The sequence below is a fragment of the Canis lupus genome, chromosome 4 (assembly GCF_011100685.1).
Source record: "Canis lupus familiaris isolate Mischka breed German Shepherd chromosome 4, alternate assembly UU_Cfam_GSD_1.0, whole genome shotgun sequence".
Taxonomy (NCBI): Eukaryota; Metazoa; Chordata; class Mammalia; order Carnivora; family Canidae; genus Canis; species Canis lupus.
In genome coordinates, this window is record NC_049225.1 from 72,112,340 (window position 1) to 72,137,852 (window position 25,513).

Consider the following 25,513-nt stretch of genomic DNA (forward strand, 5'->3'; position numbering starts at 1 on the left):
GTGAGGCATTTTATTCCACAATGTAATAATGTATAATTACAAAGATGTTAAATTATATTTAAAATACTTACTACTAATATAGGAAGCTAATGTATTTTAAGTTTCCCCCAAAAAATAATAAAATAGAAAAAAATACTTGAGTTATAGAAAAGTTGACCTTCCTAGGATGCATTTATGTGAACCACCATTCCTTAGAGAATTTTATTATTATATTTACACATGCTATTGATTATAAAAATTAAGTGAAATCTGTCTAGCAGCCTTCTAGCCTATGAGATCCAACATGCCCTACACATGCTCTCAAAAGGGAGATTTCACCAAGATGTGAGAGAAACTAAGAAAAACTAAAGACTGAAAATCACAGTCTTCAATCCAATCCAAATGATTCCAAGGCTACTCTTACACATGAACACCCACTATACACAAGGCTTTATACATTACATCTAGAGTACAATCTTATAAATCAAGTATTACCCCGTTTTATTGAAATTTGAGATTCAGTAGTAAATTACTACATCAAGTTCATGATAAGGAGTGGAGTACCCAAGTTGCTCTGGGTCTGAAAAGCGCCTGCTCTATTATGCCATCCCAAAACTTGCCAAAAATTTTAATTGATATAATTCATCTTTATAAGCTATAACCAAATAAAAAATAAATTTAAAATATTTATTATACTGAATTCTACCATGAAAGCATTAACTAGGGGCAATTTTCATTTCTCAAAGTATACTCCTGGAAACACCGTACTCCCACAGCGTAACAGGTATTGCTGGCAGTCGCAGAAAGATGGGAGTTGTATCAATACATCTTCAAAATGCTGGTTTCCTTTTTTATTATAGTTCTCAGGATCTTTAACATACTTAGTCTTTGGCACTGTGACTCTACAAATAGAGGATTAAGGAATCCTTTCTCCATGGACACTCCACAGGTACTACCATTCCCAAAAACACACTTAAGAAATCCTGCTACATATGATTCAATGAAGACAATCTTAAATACTAGGTTTTCAGAATCTAAGTCAGCACTGATATGTCGAAACTTAAAACAGACTGAAAAACTATCCAAGAAAAATCTTGGTCAAAGTAGAAATGCAACTAACTATAATTCTCATGACTCCACCTTATATTCAATTTATAGAGACAAAAAAGGTAGGAGTGGTATAGATGTGTAGGAGTATTGACAATACTGACTCCATCTTTGGCCCTACATGTCCCATGACTCTAGGAAGTTAACATATGCCCTAGCTGGAATGCTGGAAGCTTGTTCTGATCTTCCCTAAAGCTGTTTCGATAACGAGTAGAGATAACATATTTTCTTCCCCTCCCTTCCCTCTGGCACACAAATGGCACCACTCTAGATAACTACCCTTTGACCTCACCACAATACTGTAAAATATGTGGATTAAGGTACAGGCTTTGCAGAGAATAGCTGTATAGCAACTGGATCGCCATCCGCCTTGATCCCCCCTGTCAGTAAGTTACCCTAAATAAATCTCCATGTAAATGATATGAAGTGGCTTGCTTTGTTTCTCAGTCTCAAACTGCCTTCTCAGTCTGGAGGACACTTTACTGTCCTTCCTCCACCTTCTAACAAGACAATATCCAAATAAGCCAATATTAAGAAGATCCTTCCTACTTTTATTTGAAAAGCTTTAAAGCTACAAACAAGTTAAAAGAGCAGTACAATAAAGACCATATATCTTTTCCAATGGACACCATATACCATAACATTTTGTCACATCTGTATTCTCAATCTCTCACTTTCTATATATATATATCCACATATACATATATACACACATACCACACACATGTGCATGCTTTATTTTTGCTACACCATTTTAAAGTAAGTTGCATTACCACATGATACTTCACATTTAAATTCACCAGCTGGTATCTAAGAACAAAGACATTCTTCTATATAATCTGATTCTACATAACATGATTCAATATCATTTATATCAGTTAACAACTGATACATAACAAAACACTTCCAAAATTTAACGGCTTAAAACAATAGGCATATGTTATTGCTTATGAGTCTACCAGTCAGGTGGGTGGTTCTGTCCTAGCTGGATGGCTCTGTCCTAGCTGGGTTAACTCATTTCTCTGTGATCAGTTTTGCTAATCTACATTACAGTCTCTCACAAATTTGGGAATTGGCAGACTATAAACTAGGATGACCTCAAATGGGAAAACTGAATTCTCCTCCAAGTCTCTTGCTCTCTAGTAGATTAGCCAGAGCTTGATCAGACAGCAATGTCATGGTTCCAAGAAAGTAGAAGCACATAAGAATTCTTAAGAAGCCTATGCTCATAAATGGCACACCACCATTTCTGCCACCTTCTGTTGGCCAGCCTGTATTCATGAGGTGGGGAAACAGACTCCATCTCTTAGTAGGAGTAGCCCCAAAGTCACATTGCAAAAAGCATGGGTACAAGAAAGATGAAGAACTGTGGCCATTTTTGCAATCTGTCATATCTAATATCCAAATTTCCCAAATTATCTCTGAAACTGTCTCTTTATTGTTTTTGTTTTGGTGATTCCTTTCTTTCCTCCCTCTCTCCCCCACCCCTTCCCTCCTTTTGTTTCCTCCTTCAGAAGAAATAAGAAGATCCAACCAAGGTTCATAAATTATGTGGTTTCTAAGCTTGTCATGAATCTTTTTTTTTTTTTTTAAGATTTAATTCATTTATTTGAGAGAGAGAGAGCAGAGGAAAGGGCAGAGGGAGAGAGAGGCGGCCAAGCAGACTCTGTGCTAAGCTTGAAGCCCAATGCAGGGCTCACCCCACAACCCCAAAACCACAACCTGAGCTGAAATCAAGAGTTGAACACTCAACCAACTGAGTCACCCAGGTGCCCCGCCATCAATTCTTTAATTTAGAGCAGCCCCTTAACTTTATTTCTTTCATAATATTCACATTTCATAATAGTTGCTCTAAAGAAAACTAAATGGACTAGATTTTAATGTCTCTAAATACTCATTTCACATTGTATAAAATAAACCCTAAATATGAAATTACGTCTTTTGCTTATAGAAAAAAAATCCCCTAATCATGGATCACTGTATATTCTGCATGTTCTATATGTAATATCCTTGAGGGCCCAAATTAAGATTTTCCTATATTATTCTCTATCTCCTCTCTCATCACTTCCCTACTTTTCCACAAAAGGAATTTATACTAATACAGTAACCCTGCACCCCCTTATCTGTGGTTTCACTTTCCATGGTTTCGGTTACTCAGGGTCAACCTGATCTGAGAGCAAATGAGCCTTCTTCTAACATATCATCAGAAGATAAATAGTAGCCTAACACACTGCAGCACAAAGCCTACGTCATTCACCTCATATCATAACACATAGGCATTTTATCATCTTACATCATCACAAGAAGAAAGGTGAGTACACTACAGTAATATATTTTGACAGAGAGAGAGACCACATTCACAATACTTCTGTTACAGGAAAACTGTTCTATTTTATTGTTTGTTACGGTCATTAACTTCTTACTGTGCCTCATTTATAAATTAAACTTCCCCATAGGTAAGTATGTACAGGAAAAAAGATAGTACATAGAGGGTTTGCTACTATCCATGGTTTCAGGCATTCACTGTGGGTCTTGGAATATATTCCCCATGGATTAAGGTGGGACTATTAAACACATATTTGAACTGGGGTATAAAGCTTTCCCTGATTCTTGGAAGCAAGTAGTGTTAGCAACTCTTCCTGTATGCTCCCTACCTACCTGAGGCGCTGCTGGTGAACGTTTTTTTTTTTTGGTGAACGTTTTTAATACCACATGAGGAGCGTGACTTTCCCCAGACCACCGCACCCTGGAATAAAAATTGGTCTCATTCCGATTTTTTGTTTGTTTGTTTAAGTCTCTAGTTCTTAATTCTGCCAGCTATTACAGGAGTCTAACCCTCAAAGCCTCATTCAGTACTTGGGAGCCATTTTTCACAAGTGCTTCAAATGGGTCCTAATGGCTATTTTGTGACATCTACACATCTACACAGTTCCCCCTCTTTAACTCCAGCCTAAAACTCACTTTCTCTGCACCCTTTTTTTTTTTTTGTAATTAGCATGGGCCCTACCGCTGTCTGTTTATTCTTCCATATGTCTTCCCTCTCAACTGTGATGTGGAAGGAGAAATTATGTTATAAAGTTTTGTCATTTCCCAGTGTTCTTATCTAACACTGTCTATTTTGCTGCAGCAATTCACTGCTAAATGTTTGTCTGTGCATGTCATTATTTTCCTGCTTTTTCCTCGTCATTAACAGCATGTAGAGGCAGATGTAGTCACAATAGACATCAACAAATTCCTCTGAGACACAAATTCTTGAGTAAGCAATAGAAAACCCTCCAGATATATACTGGAAGCATCTGATTCACTCACCAGTTATCTATTGGCAGAGCCTGTGCTGAGATGGAACTTGCTTTGTACAAATTCTGCACCAAGGACTCAGGTTAAAGTAGAGTATCACTTATACTCTCACTCTGTGTACTATATATTATAAAGTGACTCCATATCAGATCATATAGATTCACAAGTAGAATTGACTTCCACTGAATAAGTAAGCACTTTATCTTCATTACCATCTGGTTTTCATTAACATTTACTTCCAAGAATGATGTAGTAAGCTCTGCCTTATTATCTATGCTTCATTCTGGTAAACTTGGAAAACCCAGGAAGATTTCCATATTACTCTCTTCCTTCATTTCATTCCTATATTGGCCTGATCCTAGGTTTGTGTTTCATACGGATACTCATAATATCAAAAGGTTAAGGCACTAGCATTTTTCAACTCACACTAAAAGGAAATACCATAATTTAACTGGGCATACATGAGGCCAGAATAAAATAGTGAGTGACACCTTCACCTCCAGTGGAAAAGTTCCTTACAAATGCTATCTGGTTCTTCATTCCTACTGTATCTAAACTCATTCATAATATGTGTGACTTACATGGATGGCTGGTACTGACTTGGCCAGGACTCCCACTCTACTCCTACAATGCCAACAACTATAGCCTGACAAACACGTGTTAGTTAACACTAAATATAATATTATGATAACACAGGAGATGCTGAGATTCATAACTTTCATCCAGAAGCCATTTACATCATGATCATATTATCCATAATACATATTTTCCAATTGCCCAAAATGAGGGGAAGGAGGGAGAGATAGGAGGAGACTGGGGAAGAAGAGAATATTACTATTATGAGCTTGATAAGGTCTGATGAAATGATCCTAATTTAAGTTCTAAATAATCTCTAAAAAAATCTCCAAGAGAATAAAGAGTTTACATGACGTACAGTGGATGTGTACCTCTCTGTCATGCTCACCAACGAAGAAGACTGAGATAAAGCAATGAAAACCAGAATGCCCCTCTGAACTATGAGACACACAAAAATAAAGGCAGATCCTGCCCAAAGGCACTAAGTGAACTAATCTCTGGACCATGGGAATATTTCTTAATCCAGGATGAACTTCATAGTATCAGACCTAAGAATTCTGATGATGCCTGATCAGATGTTAGTTGCTCCTAATAATTCATGTAGTTTTCCTGTGTTGGAAAGTAACCAATGTACCATGGTTATTCTTTTTTCCCCTAAAACCCATTCAAAATATCTTATAATAGTGTTACAATGTAAAGTATTGTTTTGATAATTACACCAAAGTATAATCAAAAGTATCAGAGTGCATCGGTGGCTCAATCAGTTAAGCGTCTGTCTTCAGCTTAGATCAAGATCCCGGAGTCCTGGGACTGAACCCTGCACTAGGTTCTGTGCTCAATGGGGAGTCCGCTTCTCCTTCTGACTCCCCCACCCCTCACTCTCTCACTCTCTCACATAAATAAAATCTTTTTTTTTAAGTATCAATTTTACTTTGTTTATCCTGTTAATCCAGAGTTTGTCCAATAATAAAATTAAAATCTTTTTACTGTAATATCTTATGGTAAAAACAAAAACCCAAATACAAAAAACATGATTCTTGATCCTAATTGTCTATTTTAAACAATGGAAACTTTGGATTCATAAAATAAGATAAAAATAGAGAAGGAGACAAATCATAAGAGACTCTCAACAATAGGGAACAAACTGGGGGTTCCTGGAGAGGAGGTAGGCGAGAGGGTCGGGTAACTGGGTGATGTAATGAGCACTGGGTGTTGTTAAATGGAAATGATGAATCACTAAATTCTACCCCTGAAACTAATAATATGCTGCATGTTAACAAAACTGAATTTAAATTAAAATTTTTAAAGAAAAAACTTAGTTTTAAAAAGCCAACTATAATAACAATATCGTATCCCCAAATTAACAATTCCTTAATATCATCAAGTAACCAATCATTAAATGAGTGAATTCTTACATTTCTCTGAAAAAAAAGATAATATACATATTATCCCTATCCCAATAGAGTAGATAGTTGTTTGTAAATATTTATATTTTAATTAAAGGCACATTCTTAGTTTTACAGAGAAAGACTTCCAAGTACATTTTATTCAAACTGATCTATATCAAGTTATATTTGTGGGTCTCTAGATTATATTCTTTTTTTTTTTTTTTTTTTAGATCATATTCTTATACTCTTTTAATTCTCTTCCCACCTCCTATGTTCACATATCCAGGTCCACATACTTTTCCTTTAAGGGAGAACTCAGTCTAGGGACAATATTAGTACACTTAACCTAACATCACAGATATTTTCCTGAAACTTTTTATCAAAGCATTTTCTTCTAAACTGCTCCTGCTAACTTATAATATTTCTTCTAAATTTGTTAAATAATTATTTAATTAAAAAGTAAATAAATTCAAGAAATCACATGATATTTGTCTTTCTCTGACTTACTTTGCTTAGCATTATTTTCTCTAGGTACATGCATGTCATTGCAAATGGCAAGATTTCATTCTTTTTGGATTGTTTTCATAATTTGGCTATTATAAATAATGTTGCTATAAACATAGGGATAAATATATTCCTTTGAATTAGTGTTTTTGTGTTTTGGGATAAATACTCAGTAGTACAATTACTGGATCACAGAACAGTTCCCCCATTTTTAAGTTTTCGAGGAACCTCCTACTGCTTTCCACAGTGGCAGCACTAGTGCACTCCTACCAACAGTGCACAGGGGTTCCTTTTCCTTCACATCCTTCCCAACACTTGTTCCTAGTGTTGTTGATTCTAGTCATTCTGACAGGTGTATGGTGGTATTTGTGTGGATTTTTTCTTTTTTCTTTTTTTAAAGATTTTATATATTTATTCAGAGGGAGAATGTGTGTGTGTGTGTGTGTGTGTGTGTGTGTCCATGTGCGTATGGAGAGGGGGAGAGAGAGAGAGAGAATCTCAAGCCGACTCTGCTCTGAGCACAATGCAGAGCTTAATTTCATGACACTGACATCATGACCTGAGCCAAAATCAAGAGTTGGATGCTCAACTGACTGAGCCATCCAGGTGCCCCACAGTGTGATTTTTATTTGCATTTCTCTAATAAGTGATGTTGAGCATCTTTTCATTTGTCTGTTGGCCATCTGGATGTATTCTTTGGAGAAACATCTGCTCATGACTTATGCCTATTTTGTAACTGGATTATTTGGTTTTTCGGTGTTAAGTTATATAAATTTTTAATCTATTTTAGATATTAACCCTTTATTGGATAAGTCATTTGCAAATATCTTCTCCCAATCAGAAGGTTGTCTTTTAGTTTTGTTTATTGTTTCCTTCACTGTGCAGAAGGTTTGTATCTTAACGTAGTTCCAATCATTTATTTTTGCTTTTATTTCCCTTGTCTCAGGAGCTACCCCTAGAAAAATGCTGCTAGAGCCAATGCCAGAAACATTTCTGCCTGTGTTCTCTTTTAGGATTTTTATGGTTTTAGGATTCACATTTAAGTCTTTAATTCATTTTGAATTTATTTTTATGTATGGTGTAAGAAAGTGGTCTAGTTTCATTCTTCTATATATTGCTGTTCATTTTTCCCAATATCACTTGTTGAACAGACTTTTTCCCATTGGATATTCCTTCCTGCTTTGTGAAGATCAATTGACCATATAACTGTGGGTTTATTCTTCAGTCTTCTATTCTGTTCCATTGATCTATGTGTCTATTTTTGTGCCAGTGCCATACTGTTTTGATGACTACAGCTTTATAACACAACTTGAAGTCTAGAATTGTGATGCCTCCAGCTTTGCTTTTCTTTTCCAAGACTGTTTTGGCTATTCACCGTCTTTTGTGGTTCTGTATCAGTTTTAGAGTTGCTTTAGTTCTGTGAAAAACATTGTTACTATTTTGATAGAGATTGCTCTATCAATCTCTATCCATTGCTATGATAGAAACTGCTCCAGGAAGTCTTCACATTTTAATATTTGTTTTCCAATCCATGAGCATGGAATGTCTTCCCATTTGTTTGTGTCATCTTCAATTTCTCTCAACAATGTTTTACAGTTTTAAAGAATAGGGCAGGGCACCTGCCTGGCTCAGCTGGTGGAGTATGTGACTCTTGATCACAGTGTAGTGAGCTAGAGCCCTACATTGAGTTACTTAAAAATAAAATCTTTAAAAAAAGAAAAAAAAGAATATAGGCATTCATCTTTTTAGTTACATTTATTCCTAGATATTTCATTATTTTTGGTATAATTATAAATGGGATTGCTTTCTTAATTCCTCATTCTGTTGCTTCGTTTTTAGTGTAGAGAAATGCATCAGATGTACACTGATTTTGCATCCTGTGACCTTACTGAATTCATTTATCAGTTCTGGAAGTTTTTTGGTGGAGTCTTTAGGGTTTTCTACATATAGTATCATGTCATCTGCAAATAGTGACAGTTTTACTTCTGCCTTAACCAGTGTGGATACCTTTTATTTCTTTTTGTTTGATTACTATGGTTGGACTTCCAGTACTATGTTGAATAAAAGTGATAAGAGTGGACTTCCTTATCTTGTTCCTAACCTTATAGTGAAAGCTCTCAGTTTTTTAATATGATGCTCATTCTTCATTCATGGCTTCTATTATGTCAAGATAACTGGAAAATTTTAATGCTCTGTGAAGTGGGCATTCCTTTGATTTTGATTTTCAATAATACTATGGGGCAGACTTAGGACTCTAATGACTGGCCTTATAATTACATTAAAACCATAATCCTTATACTTTTGAATACAACACCTTATATGATCTAGTCTCTGCCTTCCTCTCCAAATTCACTTCCTGTCATTCCTACCTTTTCTATGTCAACAAAACCAGACTTTCTGCCCCTCCAATATGCTCCAATACATTCCCTTCCTAAGATCTTGAATTATGCTATCATTTTGGCCTGGAAGGCTCTCTCTACTGTGGCTGCCTGCAGCGCATGGTGTAATTCTCAAATAAAAGGTCACCTTCTGGGGTGTCTGGGTGGCTCAGTTGGTTGAGCATCTCCCTGTGGCTCAGGTCATGACCCTCAGGGTCCTGGGATTCAGTCCTGCATAGGTTTCCCTGCTCAGTGGGAATCTGCTTCTCCCTCCACTCTTGCACCCACTTGTGCTTGCTCTCTCTCAAATAAATAATCTTTAAATACAGATTAAATAATATTTAAATAAAGACTAAATAATCTTTAAATAAAGACCTCCTTGGGCACCTGGGTGGCTCAGTCAGTTAAGTGTCCACCTTCAGCTCAGGTCATAATCTCAGGCTCCCTGCTCAACAGGGCATCTACTTCTTCTCCCTCTCCTTCTCCTCTCCACTGTGATCTCTCTCTCATGTGCATTCTCCCTCAAATAAATAAATAAAATCTTAAAAATAAAAAAATAAGTTAATTGATTAAATAAAATGTAACTTCCTCGGAGGCTTTCTCTGACTACACAGAGTAGACATTTCTACTTTCTCTCTACCCTTTTGCTTTATTTTGTCATTATTCTCATTATTTATTACTATATAAAACTGTATTAATTTATTACTGCATCTGTACCTTGTCTGTCTCAACGCACTCACCTCCATTGACATGTAAGCATTATGAAGGCGGAGACTTAGATCATATACAGGAGTACCTGGTACACAGTGAGCACACTGTATTTGTTGGTTGAACTAGGTGTCTGAGCTGATGTCCCACAGCTTAGCCCATTACTATTTACTATCCTCAAAGTCAAAGGCCAATAGAAAGCCACAGGCAGAGGTAGAAGCAGGCTCCATGCAGAGAGCCCGACACAGGACTCGATCCCGGGTCTCCAGGGTCACACCCTGGGCTGAAGGCGGTGCTAAACCACTGAGCCACCCAGGTTGCTCAGAGACAACACACTATTTAGCCTGATCATTAATAGTTTGGAGAACAAAAGTTTCTTTTTTTCCCAATTTCTTTCTTTAGCTGAAGTTTTTAACCAAAATTGTCTGACTCCTCTGTTTTTTACAGTTATTTTCTTTCAACACTTTTAACTATTTATTTTCTTATTTTATTATGCTGTATAAAGTCTCTAAATCTACACTGCATAAAGGCTTTAAATAGTTATGGGCATCTTTGTCTTGTTTTGTTTTGTTTTTATTTGAATGCAAATAGCTCCAGTTCTCCAGTATATAATACAATACTTACTTTAACTTTTGGTAATTAATTTCTAACAAGTTTCGATAATTTCTTCCCACTCCTTTTTTAAGATCTTATTTATTTATTCATGAGAGACAGAGAGAGAAGCAGAGACATAGGCAAAAAGAGAAGCAGGCTCCCTGCAGTGAGCCCAATGTGGAACTTGATCCCAGGACCCCAGGATCATTACCTGAGCCAAAGGCAGACATTAAACCACTGAGCAACCCAGGTACCCCTCTTCCTATTCCTATTTCACTTAGAACTTCTACTGGGAAAGACTACTAAATTTTATCAAATATCAATGTTATCATATAATATAATATCATGTGATTATAACTTTTCACTTGTTAAATAATGAATTATATTGAAAATTTCTTGATGGTAAAATTTCCTAATTATAAAATATCCTTGCATTCCTAGAATAAACCTTACTTGATCATAGGATACTATTAATTTAGATTACCTGCTAAATTTAAGTCCTTAAGAAATCAGATACTTGATTTGCTGATTAATGAATGTCACTTTAAACATGAAAATGAATGTTACATTAAGTACTTGGAAAGATAGTAAAACAAAGATAAAAAAGAAATTAAAGCTGCATAGTTCTATTTACCAATATTTTAATCAAATTGTATTATCTTGCTCCAGTTATATTCAGTATAGATTCCCAAATTTTAGTTCCCTGTAGATCAAATTAATTTTTAAATTGTGCTGTGGAAAGAAATTACGTCTTTTGTCTGTTATCCTAAAGATCAATTCCAGAAAACATAAACTATCCAGGAATGTGAACAGGAATTTTGAAGGCAAATTACAAATATCAGAAAGTAAAAAGATGAGACAAATAACCTAAAAACAACAGTTTTTTACCTAAAATATTGTGTTTCACCTGAACAATACCAACCATATTTTGTAATTTATAATACTACAAATAGTGCATTCTTATGAACTACTATGAATACTAATCACCTGAACAACACCAACCATATTTTGTAATTTATAATACTACAAATATGTATGAACTACTATGAATACTAAAAATTAATCATACAATATAACAATATTGTGTTGCTACAAAGCTGCTCAAATATTCCTTGTAATATTCTTGAGTCCTAGGCAAATAGATATAATGCAAAAGAATCTTAATAACCATTTAATCAATCTCTTCAACTACTTTCAAAAAGCAATCTTTAAAAAATAAACATATATTATGTATTAGACTCAGATACAAGTGAATCTTTACTATAAAAAGTAACAAAGTAACAGTCATAACCTCAAAAAGTCAATTGAGTCCACTTAATAGCATCAGTCTGATCCACTGAGCTCGCTACTAAACTGTACTGGAATTTATATCAACTCTTTTTCAAAGTTTCCATATTTATTTAAACAAACCTGATACTACCAGGTAAAATCAAAGTAAAGTTAAGACCAAGAATATGTAAACATCAGGATTCCTAATACTCTAATCTCCTACTTTATTCGCAAGTTTATTATAATACAATTGCTAAAAAAAAACATTGAAAGATATGAAGGTGTTAAGTGAATTATCAACAGTACTTACGCATCATTTGAGCAAGTCATAAATTCTCCCTTTATTTTGGGATGCCATGAACCAGTATGAAGCATTGCTGTATGACCCTTAAAAAATAAAAGTATAAGAAAAAAAAAGGTATTTTTAAAAGATTCTTAACAATAAATAAAAGGACCAGAAACTGACATACCATACTTAAAAGTAAAACTTTTAATCCTCTCAAGAACACACTATTTTAATTAGAAACATATTATATCCTACCAATTTTATTTCATAATATGCTTTGTTTATATTACTTTGTTTAATTTACTGTATAACTCCCCTGCCCAGAAGTTAACACAGTGTTAATACAGGACAGGTGCTTAATAAGGAAGGAAATAGAAAGGAAACGGACAGCCTCTCTTTAGGAAACAAAGGGAAAGACCATAATAGGAGATAGGCCCTTCTTTTTTAAAGACTCTTTTCTCATTGGAAAATAAGAATAGAAAGTATTTACAAATAACCAAGACAAAAGCAAGAGGTTGAAGGGGAAAATCCACACTTCCTAAAAATATGGCAACAAGCTTGATTCTGCATCTGTAAGAATAAATATGTGAGAAATGGAGAAACATCTGTAAAATGATTCAAGAAGATTAGACCTACTAATTACATAAAAATACTGCAATTAAAACAATGTAATATTGGTATATGAACAGACATAATACATACCATATCAACCACAGAGTAAATATCAAACATGAATATACACATGGACACACATTTCCCTTCTAGGTGCAAAGTCAGCTAGAGTGATTTCATACAATGTGTTCAGATGGGGGAGAAAAAAGCCTAGTATCTAATAATGGTAGAAATCTCTTATTCTGTAGGAGTCCAAAATAAAGCTATGGAGTAAGGAGTAAAATGTACATATTTAAATGACTTAGAAGGAAAATAACTGTAGCTCTCTGGAAAGAATGAATTGGATGGAACTGGAGTACCCACATATAAACCTGGAGATCATCTATAGTCCAAGTTGCCCGCAATACCTCAAACAGGATCTGGCCAACTCCTGACAATCTGCTTATGTTTACAGGGTACCAATGGAGACCAGAGATGTGCAGTAGGGAAGCATGAACTGAAGTAATGGGACTAGATGGGAAGCTTGAGATTCCATTTTCTCTCTTGAGTTTAAGGTTGCACATTTAACTACCAACTTGACATCTGCATAGACATTTCAAACATAATAGTAGGCCAATAGGGAAACCTTAATTCTTAATGTCTCCTTCATTTGCAATCAACTTCTTCCATAGTTGCTAAAACTACAAACTATAAACCTAAAACCCTCTCTCCACCCAAATTCAATCCCCTAGCTAGTTCTGTCAGTTCAACCCAAAATACATGTTAAATCTATCCACTTTTTTCCTTATTCACCTCACCATTCTTAGAGGAACCAACATTATTTCATACCTCTATGTCAGTTATTATACACTGCCCCTAGTCTCTCCACTTTTATTCTTACCTCTTATGTTCTACCTAGCAATCAAGATAGTCTTTTTTAAGATTTTTATTTATTCATGAGAGACATGTAACTTTTCACTTTGCCTCAACAGAAGCAAAGACATAGGCAGAGGGAGAAGTAGACTTCCTGTGGGGAGTCTGATGCAGGATTCGATCCCAAGACCACAACTTGAGCCTAAGGCAGACGCTCAACTACTGAGCCACCCAAGTGTCCCTCAATACAGTCTTTTAAAAATATATTCCTAGGGTGCCTCAGTGGCACAGTTTGTTAAGCATCCAACTCTTGGTTTCAGCTCAGGTCATGAGATCAAGCCCCATATTGTGTTCTGCACTCAGTCAGTGGAGTCTGTTTAAGACTCTCTCGCCTTCTCTATCTGCCCCTCCTCCCCACCCACCCCCACTCCATGCTTATACTCTTTCTCTCTTATAAATAAATAAATCTGTAAATACACACACTTCCAAAAATGTCACTGCTTATTGTCCTCCACTTGCTCTCCAACCTCTTTACACAGTGTACAATAACTCACATGTTCTGGCTCTTGCTTTCTGTACAACTGCATTTATTTTGTGTTCCCTCTTCCCCAAGAGACACTAATCCACGGCATTCTTTCATTTCCTCTAATACAACCAGCTCTTTCCCCATCTCAAGGCCTTCTCACACGCTTTTACATTTGTGGGAAAAGCTCTTTTTTCCACCTTTACATGACTGGCTTCTCATTCCTTCAATCCCAGTTTATATATCACTTATTCAAATAACAGGACCTAGCCCTATATCTAAGTATATATGGCCCATTCTGTTGTTCTCTACCAGAGTATCTGTCCATTTCCTTAATTACAGTCACCACAATTTATTATTCTATATCTATTAAATTATTATTAGACTTCTGAAACTGCTGCTTTGCATATTCAAAAACAAGGCTGAGAGAAACCTAAAATTCAATATAAACAGAAACAAATGAACCCTACTGTATTTCAAATAAACAACAAATACACTGAAAGAATAAACAGAAGGTAATTGCCCAAGTAACCATATACTCTGTACTGGGTTAAACGGGGACCCCCACCCAAAAGATCTACTCATGCTTTCATCACTAGAAGCTGTGAATGTGACCTTAAAAAGTCAGAAGAGGGATGCCTGGGTGGCTCAGTGGTTTAGCGCCTGCCTTTGGCCCAGAATGCCCTGGAGTCCAGAGATAGTGTCCCATACCAGGCTTCCAGCATGGAGCCTGCTACTCCCTCTGCCTATGTCTCTGCCTCTCTCTCGTGTGTCTCTCACGAATAAATAAATAAAATCTTTTTTAAAAATCTATTTTAAAAAAAGTCAGAAGAGAAGACACAAATAGAAAGCTCTGTGAAGGGACACCTGGGTGGCTCAGTGGTTGGGCGCCTGCCTTTGGCCCAGGGCATAATCCTGGAATCTCGGGATCGAGTCCCACATCGGGCTCCCTACATGGAGCCTGCTTCTCACTCTGCCTGAGTCTCTGCCTCTCTCTCTCTCTGTCTCTCTCTCTCTCTGTCTCTCATGAATAAAGAAAATCTTAAAAAAAAAAAAAAAGAAGAAGTAGAAAAAGAAAAAAAAGAAAAATATTTAAAAAAAAAAAAAAGAAAGAAAGAAAGCTCTGTAAAGATAAAGGCAGAGAGTGGATTATGCTGCCACAAGCCAAGGAACACGCCAGGAGCTAGAGTAGGCAAGAAAGGATTCCTCTAGAGCTGCTGGGAGGAGCATGGCTATGTTAATACCTTGATTTCAAGAATTCTGGCCTCCAGGACTGTGCAAGATTTTCTGTTGTTTTAAGCTACCAAGTGTGTAGTAATTTATTACAGTAGTCTTAGGAAACGAATATATACTCTCAAGCTAAAGACCAAAAGAACTATAAATAAATATTGAATTCTAGTTAATACATTTGTTTCTTCTTTGCAGTGGTATGCATTAACAATTCTGAAACTGCTTTCATTGCAGTGAAGAATTAAGCAAATGAAGAAATGTTTTTGAGCACAATGGAAGTCGAATTTCTCTCTTTTAAGAAGGGAGTTAACAAGAGTGGAAAGAAGAAATACTAGAATAGAACCTATGGAATTTGACTGAAATCAGGGGTATTATCAATATGAATCCATGATTTCTACCAGGCAAATGTAAACATAGGTGAATATGTATGTGTGTAAGTTATGCTCCAGCTTTGTGTACTGAGATTGGCTGGAAGCAATGACACCCCAGCGACCCTAGCACAGAGATCCTGGTTTCTAAATTGCATTCTCCCCTAAAAAGAAATAGGGCTCCTTGAAGAAATGTTTGATTCTTGTTCATACAAGATGAACATGGAACATTTGGTTGTGCCAAAAAATAATAAAGTGCAAAAATGAGGCCGATATGTTAAAGAATAAAGTGCAGGTTGAGGGGCTTCCACGGGGACAATTAGAGCATCAAAATAAATAAAGTTATGGATTATAAAAAAGTGACTAAAATAGGAACTCCTAGGTACATATAAGTAAATAAATAAAAGAAAGCCCTCCTTGCAGTAGAATGGTAATAAATATAAAATGAATGATAGGGGGATTCCTGGGTGGCTCAGCAGTTTAGCACCTGCCTTTGGCCCAGGGCGCGATCCTGGAGTCCCGGGATCAAGTCCCACATCGGGCTCCCGGTGCATGGAGCCTGCTTCTCCGTCCTCCTGTGTCTCTACCTCTCTCTCTCTCTCTCTCTCTGTCTATCATAAATAAATGAATAAATAAATCTTTAAAAAAGTAAAATAATAAAATAAAATGAATGATAGAGTTCGAAATGATAGAGTTGACAATCATCACAGTAATAACTGATTCAAGTGGGACACCAGGGTAGATCAGCGGTTGAGCATCTGCCTTCGGCTCAGGGCGTGATCCCAGGGTCCTGGGATGGAGTTCTGAATCAGACTCCCGGAGGGGAGCCTGCTTCTCCCTCTGCCTATGTCTCTGCCTCTCCCTCTGTGTCTCTCATGAATAAATAAATAAAATCTTTAAAAATAAACAAAATATTTTTGATTCAAGCAAGAATCATCAATGAATGCTAATACTACTGAAGAAAAGCTTGATAATTAATAGGGAGGGTACTTCCCTGCTCTCAAAATCTCCCTGCAAATTACTTACTAATTACAAGGAGAAAAGAGTAGAGAAGAAATCTGGGATTACACTACCTTAAACAAAGTGATCAAATTAACTTTGCCAATACTGGGGTGCACTGGTATCACGTAGTTCCTGATACGGGGACGTAAGAAGGACCCAATAGCTTTTCCATTACAGACTTTCTAGAAATGTATAACCAAACTCCAATGATGAGGAAAAACAGGCAAAATCAAATCCTATATCTGTTGCTACATATTTATAACTTCTACACATTTACAAAATAAATGACTTATTGTCTTCAAATATATCATTCTTAAAAAAAAAAAAAAAAAGGCAGAGGAACTATTCCAAGTAGAGAAACAGAAAGATGACTACTGAGCTTGGGGAAACAATTATAAAGGCGGTTATTGAGACAACTATGGACTATGAATTAGATAATAGTATTTTATCAATGTTAAATTCATGGTTATGTAAAAAGTTATAATGTTATTAGGAAAACCACACTGAAGAGTTTAGTAATCAGGGAGTATGATGGTTGCAACTCATTTCAAAAGCTGGGGAATATTAAACACACACACACATAATTCTTATGTATGTGCATATACATATGTGAGTGGGGGGGTAAATAGCGTGAAGGAAGGGAAGAGAGACAGAGTCTGTGTTAGTTGCAGAAGAAAGAAAGGAGGGATAGGGAACGATAAAACAATGAGGCAAAATGTTAGCAACTGATGAATCTGAAAAAAGGATGTAAGGAAGTTCTACATACTCTTCTTGTAACTTTTCTGTAAACTTGAAATTATATCAAAATAAACACTTAAAAAATACTCTGGTTACTCTGTGAAGAAAAGTCTGTTGCAAAATCAAAACAGGAATTAAGAAGATAGTGATGGGGATCCCTGGGTGGCGCAGCGGTTTGGCGCCTGCCTTTGGCCCGGGGCGCGATCCTGGAGACCTGGGATCGAATCCCACGTCGGGCTCCCAGTGCATGGAGCCTGCTTCTCCCTCTGCCTGTGTCTCTGCATCTCTGTCTCTCTCTGTGTGACTATCATGAATAAATAATAAATAAAATCTTAAAAAAAAAAAAAAAAAAAGAAGATAGTGATGTGTTTTATGTGAACACTGATAGTGGCCGGGACCCTAACACAGCAATAAAGTGTTCAGAGGTAAGATGTGGGATATATTTTAAAGAGAAAGACAACCGGTTTCCCTAAAGAACTGGGTTTGGGCTATAACCACAGATGAAGGCAGTTTGAGAACTAAGCAACTGTGTTGTGTAAATGGTGACTATACAAAAATAGCATGTCATTCTCTCTGGCCAAGAACTCTCCTTTTTATTTAGGAAATTCCCCTCAAAATGACTCTTGGTAGAAGACAGAGACTACCTCTCATAGAGAAGTAGAAAAGTCATGTGCTAACTTTGCCAGCCTCCCTTACAGATGTGACACAGGAACACAATCCAGCTCCAGCAACTACAATGCCCTTGAGCTGTAACTCAAGGACAATGGAGTGCTAACTTTCCATGTTAGTCCATTTGGGCCACTATAACAAAAATACCATAAACTGTGTGGTTTATAAACCATAAACATTTTTTTCTCATAGTTCCAGAAGTCAAAGTTGAAGATCAAGGTGCCAGCAGATTTAGTGCCTGAACTTCCTAATTCACAGAGGCTGTCTTTTTGCTGTAACCTCACATGGTGAAGGGGTAAGAAAAATTTCTTGGGCCATTTTCACAGGGCACTAATCCCATTCATGAGAGTTCCATATTCATGACCTAGTCACCTCCCAAAGGCCCCACCTCCTAATACTATCACCTTGGGAGTTACGATTTCAACATATGAATTCTGGAGGATATTCAGATCATAGCAAACTCCTTAAGGAAAGCAGTACCACAGCTCCTGCAAGACAAAATTCTCTGCTCTTAAGGAGCAGTGGTACTCTGGGATATCCAATTGCCAGCAATGACCACCACAATTTTATCAGCCAGGTTTATAGCATAGCTTAGGACATTGTTCCTTCATTTCACAACAAGTGTGATCCACTAAACTTCAAGCATTCTCATTATGCACTAAGTTAGGTAGAGTCAGTTTTGCTGCACACAGTCAAGAATAGGTACTGAAATCTTAGCTCATAATTTTGATCACAGAACTGGAGCGAATTAAAATATATTTTACAATTATATTAGGAGATTACAATTTCATTCCTAATGGAATACATACACAGTCTACTCTATCTCTCCATCTGATTACAACAAAATACTGAACAAAATAAGGAAGGTAAGGGGCACCTGGGTGGCTCTCAGTTAAGTGTCTCTCTCTTTATTTTTTAAGATTTTATTTATTTATTCATGAGAGACAGAGAGAGAGAGAGAGAGGCAGAGACACAGGCAGAAGGAAAAGCAGGCTCCATGCAGGGAGGATGGATCCTGCCCTGGGCTGAAGAAGGTGCTAAACTGTTGAGCCACCGTGGCTGCCCAAGTGTCTGACTCTTGATCTCACCTCAGGTCTTGATCTCAAGTCCCACATTAGGGTCCACATTGGGAGGAAGGAAAGGAAGCAAGGAGAGGAGGTGGGAGGGAAGGAGAGAAGGAAAAGGAGGGGAAGGCAAGAGAAGGAAAAGGAGGGGAAGGCAAGGCAGAAGGAAGGAAGTAAGGAAGGAAGGAAGGAAGGAAGGAAGGACGGACGGACTACCAGAAGACGATGAATAGTGCATATGAGCAAACAAAAAGGGTATAAAACCCTGGTCTTAAAGAGCAGTCAGGAATGGTTTCTGCCTTCTCTGTTTCTTGACTTAGGCTCTGGGGCAGTCACAACTAACAGCTGAGAGCAAGAGCAGACAGAAAGTTCCAAAAAGAAAGTTTCCTCTCTTTAAGGCATAGGGGTGGCAGGTGGGTGGTGAAGAGCCTGTGGGACAAAGCTCTGGTGATCTGACCTACCCTATGCTGGCCAAGCACAAACAACAAAGCTGCAAGTCTCTCCTCAGTGCTGGCACCAGAAATGGAAGTAGTCTCTACAGGTGAAAGAACTACTGATTTCCTCCTTTTCACACCAGGCAAGCACTGGCTCTGGAGTGGTACTTCTCATCTTCCCAATCAACAGCAGTGGCCCCTTGAGGCCATTAGAGCAACGAGTGCCAGCAACAAAACAGCAGCTGTCTTCTCAGTAACAGGAGCAGTCCTTCAGGGAGGATACTTGCTGGCTCTCCTGACCCTACACTGGGAAAGAGCCAGCAACAAAGAGGCATGGTGCCCACTCTCCTGAACCACAAGCAACAATAACAGCAAGCCCTGTGTGACAGAGCACTTTTGATACACCATGCTTTCCAGTAGGCCAGTATTAGCAACAAAGCCGATCACCTACCAACATATGTAGAATAGAACCCTTCTGATACCCTCTGCTTTACAACAGGAAAATGCCAACAACAGGTACACTGCCTTTTCCCATCAACACATAAGAAACAGCTGCTGTGGGGTAAAGAATATTTTTATTTTTCCATCCCACACCAGCTTTGTCTAGAGGCATAAGCTACATTCATGGAAACTGCTATGCTGCACAAAAAGAGTGTCTGATTTTCTAGCAAGAACATGAAACCCCCTGCAAGAGAGTAAAGGGAAAATCATGGGGTGAAGGGGTAAGAAAACTGGAGAAAAATACCCTTTAAATCCATATTAAAAGTACTGCAAATACTTCTGAGGTACGCTGTGTGGAACCTACCAGAATCAACCTAAGAAAAACACTGAGAACTAAAGATGGTGTGGACTACCCGCCAGGGTCCACACGGGTCCCTGGGTACATGCACATGGGGCAAACCCAGAATAGCATACAAATGCTTTGAAAATTAATACTGTAAGGAAAAACAGCTCATAGGAAGCAGATCAGGACTTACAGTCTAAAACTAATCAGACTGACTCTCAGCTAAAAAAGAAACCACACACACACACACACACAAACAAACAAACAAACAAAAAACCCAGCATTCCCCAGAGGTTTTGGACAAGGCTAAGAATATCATAACACAATGTTCAAAATGTCAAAGATACAATCCAAAATTAATCATACAAAGGACCAGGAAAATCTAACCAGCTCCCAAGAAATAAGATAATAGATGCCAACCACAAAAGGATCCAAATGTTGTAATTATCAGAAAAAGACTTAAAATCAATGTATATGGCCATGATGCGCAAGGGGAAAGCAAACACATTTGAAACAAATGTATAGACAGAAGTGCTCAGCAAAGAAAAACTATTAAAAAATGCAAAAGTGGTCATACTGAAAAATATAATAATGGAAATTTAAAAATCACTGGAAGGGCCCAATAGTAGAAAGGATATGTCAAAAGAAAAAATTAAAGAACCTGAAGGCAGATCTATAGAAATAATTAAGTCTAAACAACAGGAAAAAATGAGAAAAATCAAAGAGCTATGAGACAGTATCAAAAAATTTAGTACTCTGTAAGACTTAGAAGAAGAGAGACAGGTGCAGACAAATATTTAAAGAAATAATGGCTAAAAATCTCCTGTATATGGTGAAGGAGGTAAATTTACAGATTCAAGAATGCCAGAAAGGATGAACTAACTAAAAACAAAAATAATAAAAAAAAATTTTTGAAGCCTACACCTAGACACATATTAAATTATTAAAAGCCAAAGATATGGGGATCCCTGGGTGGCTCAGTGGTTTGGCACCTGCCTTTGGCCCAGGGTGCGATCCTGGAGTCCCAGGATTGAGCCCCACGTCGGGCTCCCTGAATGGAGCCTGCTACTCCCTCTGCCTGTGTCTCTGCCTCTCTCTCTCTCTCTCTCTCTCTCTGTCTATCATGAATAGATAAATAAAACCTTTTTTTTTAAAAAAAGCCAAAGATAAAAAAATCCTAAAGGCAAATAAAAAAGAAAAAACACATTACATAACAATAACAAATATGGGAATTACTGCAGAGTACCCTTTAAAAATAGAGCCAGAAGACAGTGGACCCACATTTTTAAACTGATAAAAGAAAAATACTGCCAAGTTAAATGTACAGAAAATATACTTTAGGAATGGAGGTGAAATAAACACATTGTGAAATGAAAGAAAACTAATAGAACTTGTCACCAATAAACCTGCTCTAAAAGAAATGTTACAAAAAAAGAAAGAAATGTTACAGACATTGAAAAAATTGATCATATATTTCATATGAAAATTCAAAAAATTAGCCAAGAAAATTCAAAAATTCTTTATTTCAAAAATACTTATCATAATGTTGGACACCTACCTCACACCATACACAAAAATTAACTCCAAATGGATCACAGACATGAATGTAAAAGCTACAACTATAAAACTCTTAGAAGAAAACATAAGTGTAATTCTTCATGAGCATAGGTTAGGCAATGACACTAAAGGCACGAAACAAAGGAAAAAATAAACTGAGCTTCATCAAACTTTAAAACTTTTGCACTTCAAAGGACACCATCAAGAACATGAAAAGACAACCCAAAGAATGGGAGAAAATATTTGCAAACCATATATCTCATAAAGGACTAATATCCAGAATATATGAACTGTTAGAATTCAATAATAAAAAGACAACACAATTTTAAAATGGGCAAGGATTTGAATAGACATTTCTCTAAAAGATTTACAAATGGCTAATATATAACACAAAAAGAAGTTCAACATAATTAACCAAGGAAATATAAATTAAAACCACAGAGACACTCTGCATCCTCTGAAATAGTTATTATTAAGAACAACAACAAAATAAAATCACAAGCATTGATAAGGATGTAGAAAAACTGGAACCTTCATACACTATTAGTGAGTATGTAAAATGTTACATACACTTTGGAAAACATTTTGTCAGTCTCTCAAAATATTAAACACAGAGTTACCACAGGACCCAGAAATTCCACTCCTAAGTATATACCTAAGAGAAATGACAACATATGTCTGCACAAAAATTTGTAAATCAATGTTCATAGTAGTATTCATAATAGTAAAACAGTGGTAACAGCATAAATGTCCATCAACTGAAGAGATAAATATGGTATATCCATACAATAGAATATTATTTTGCAATGAACAGAAATTAAATATTGACACATGCCACAACATGATTACTTTTTAAAACATTATGCTAAGTGAAAGGTCCACATATTGTATGATTTCATTTACATGAAATATCCAGAATAGACAGTAGCTAAGTAGTTGCATAGGGCTTCAAGGGGCGGTAGAGTTTGGGATGATGGCTAAGAGACAAATATTTTGTTTTGAAGAGACTACTTTTTAGGACATTTTGAAGTTCAAGCCAATATTGAGAGGACGATACAGAGATTTACCATCTATCCCTTGGCCCCCACATGCATAGTTTCCCCCTATTATCAATATTCCCACTACAGTGGTACATTTATTATAACTGATGAACCTACACTGACACATCATTATCATCCAATCTCCACAGTTTACATTAGGGTCACTCTTGATATTGTACATTCTATGGATTTGGACAATTTATAATAACATGTATCCATCATATATCATACAGACTTGTTCCATTGTCTTAAAAATTCCTAGTGCTCTGCCTAATCACCACTCTCTGCCCTTTTTCTCCTGGCAACCACTGATATTTTTACTATCTCCAGTAGTTTCTTTTGGGGAGGATACAAATGTTCTAAAATTGATTGTGGTGATGGCTGCATATTCCATGAATATACTAAAAACCACTGAATATCTTAAAAACCACTGAAGATACACATTATCTCAAAATTCTCTGATGAATTTTATGGTATATGTATTCAATCTCAAAATTAAAAATTAAAAAAGAAAGTCTAAAATTAAGTTCCTCAAGTAAAAGGGAGATGATAACAAAGAGAAACTTGGAATATAAGCAATGAAGGGAAACGAAAAGGTAAATATCTGAGTAAATGGAACAATATTTTTCACCTTTAACTTTTGATGAAAACAAAAATTATTATCACTGCCTGATGGGATTTTCAATGTATATAAATATAACACATACAACAACTATATCAGGACTGGAGGAAGAGCCTATGTGGTTGTGCAATTTCTATTTTTTACTTGAAATGGTAAAATAGTAATTCAAAGTAAATTATATAAAATTTAAAATACATTTTTATAGTTCCCTAAAGCCACCATTTAAAAAACTACAAAGAGACATAATTAAAATCTGACAGGTAAACAAAATGACATTCTAAAAATACTCAGATAGTGTAAAAGAAATCACAAAAGATGAAGCATATATAACAAAGAACAGAAAGAAGCAAAAATAATGAAATGGTAGAACTCCAGAAATGGTAGAAATCCAACAATATCAATAATTACACTAAACCTAAATGAGCTAAATACAACAATTAAAAGACAATGATTACCGTTATACACTAAAAAGCAAGACCCCACAATACATTTCTTTCAAGAATCCAACTGAAAATATGATGACATACAAAGGTTAAAAATAAAGAATTGAAAAAGCTACAAGCATCTTGACTCAGAGCCTTGAACAGAGCAGCTTTTGCTGTTCTTTTTTCTGTATGGCTCCTTCTCAGATATCCATGTGGCTGGCTCCTTCATGGATCCTTCATCCAGGTCTCAGCCTGAATGCCACCCCCTCAGAGAGGCTGCCCTGACTATTCTATCTAAAAGCCCCTGTCACTCTCCATCCCCTTAATTGGCTTCATTTTTCTTCATAGCACTTACTACTCTCTGATTTTGCGATATATATTTTTGGATTTTTTCAATGTCTCCCCATTGGGAAATAAATTCTATGAGGGCTTCATCTAGTAAACACTCAATAAATGTTGAATAAATGAATACAGAAAGAAATATACCAAACAATAATTTTTAAAAAGTTTGAGTGGATATATTAATATCACACAAGGTTGACAACAGAACAAGAAAAATCACAAGAGATAAGGAGGGTCATTATATAATGATAAAAGGATCAATTCACTAAAAAGACATAGCAATTATAAGTGTATATGTACTTATGAGGTGCCTAGGTGGCTCAGTTGGTTAAGCATTCAACTCTTGATTTTGGTTTAGGTCATGATCTCAGGGTTGTGAAGTGGGCCCTGCATCAGGCTCCATGCTCAGCAGGGAGTCTGCTTGAGATTTTCTCCATCCTCCTCTGCCCCTCCCCTTCACCTGTACACTCTCTAAATAAACAAACAAACAAATAAAATCTTTTTAAAAAAAGAAAAGATAGGGACACCTGGGTGGCTCAGCAGTTGAGCATCTGTCTTCAGCTCAGGGCATGATTCCACAGTCCCAGGATTGGACTCCCCTGCATGGAGCCTGCTTCTCCCTCTGCCTCTGTCTCTGCCTGCCTCTCTCTGTGTCTCTGATGAATAAATAAAATCTTAAAAAAAAAAAAAGATTGGATAAAGCAAGTCTCTATAATTAAAGCATCCACCTCAAAATATTAGGAATTAGAAAACTAGGAAAAGAAAAGGGAAAGAAAGCATAAGAATAGACATCAATGTTGAAAACAGAACTATAACAGAGAAATACAAATGAATGAGATAAAAAAAAAAGGTCTCCAAAAAAAAAAAAAAAATCAGTTACATTGAAAAATTTCTAGCCAGACCAAGAAAAAAAAGAGAAGACATAAATTTCCAATATCAGGAAAAAAGAGAAACTATATGAGCAATGACTCTAAAGAAATATTACTAAAAATTCTATGTACATGAATTTGCTAATTTAGAGGAAATGGACAATTCCCTGAAAGTCATAAACTATAATAATTCAACCCAAGAACAATGAAATAACATGAACAGTCCTATACTTATTAAATAAATGGAATTCAGAGTTAAAATTTTTTTGAAAAAAGGGAACACTCCAGGCTGCACT

The 25,513-nt window shown here is 36.4% G+C and overlaps 1 protein-coding gene across 2 annotated transcripts in view; it reads right to left on the reverse strand.

Annotated features, from left to right (window-relative positions):
- Positions 1-25,513, reverse strand: part of WDR70 (WD repeat domain 70) — a 296,044-nt gene that overhangs the window by 167,796 nt on the left and 102,735 nt on the right. For both annotated transcript variants that reach the window (XM_038535279.1, XM_038535280.1), the window contains one exon: positions 12,111-12,187. In XM_038535279.1, coding sequence (XP_038391207.1) covers positions 12,111-12,187 — 77 coding nt within the window. The remainder of the gene's footprint in view (positions 1-12,110; positions 12,188-25,513) is intronic.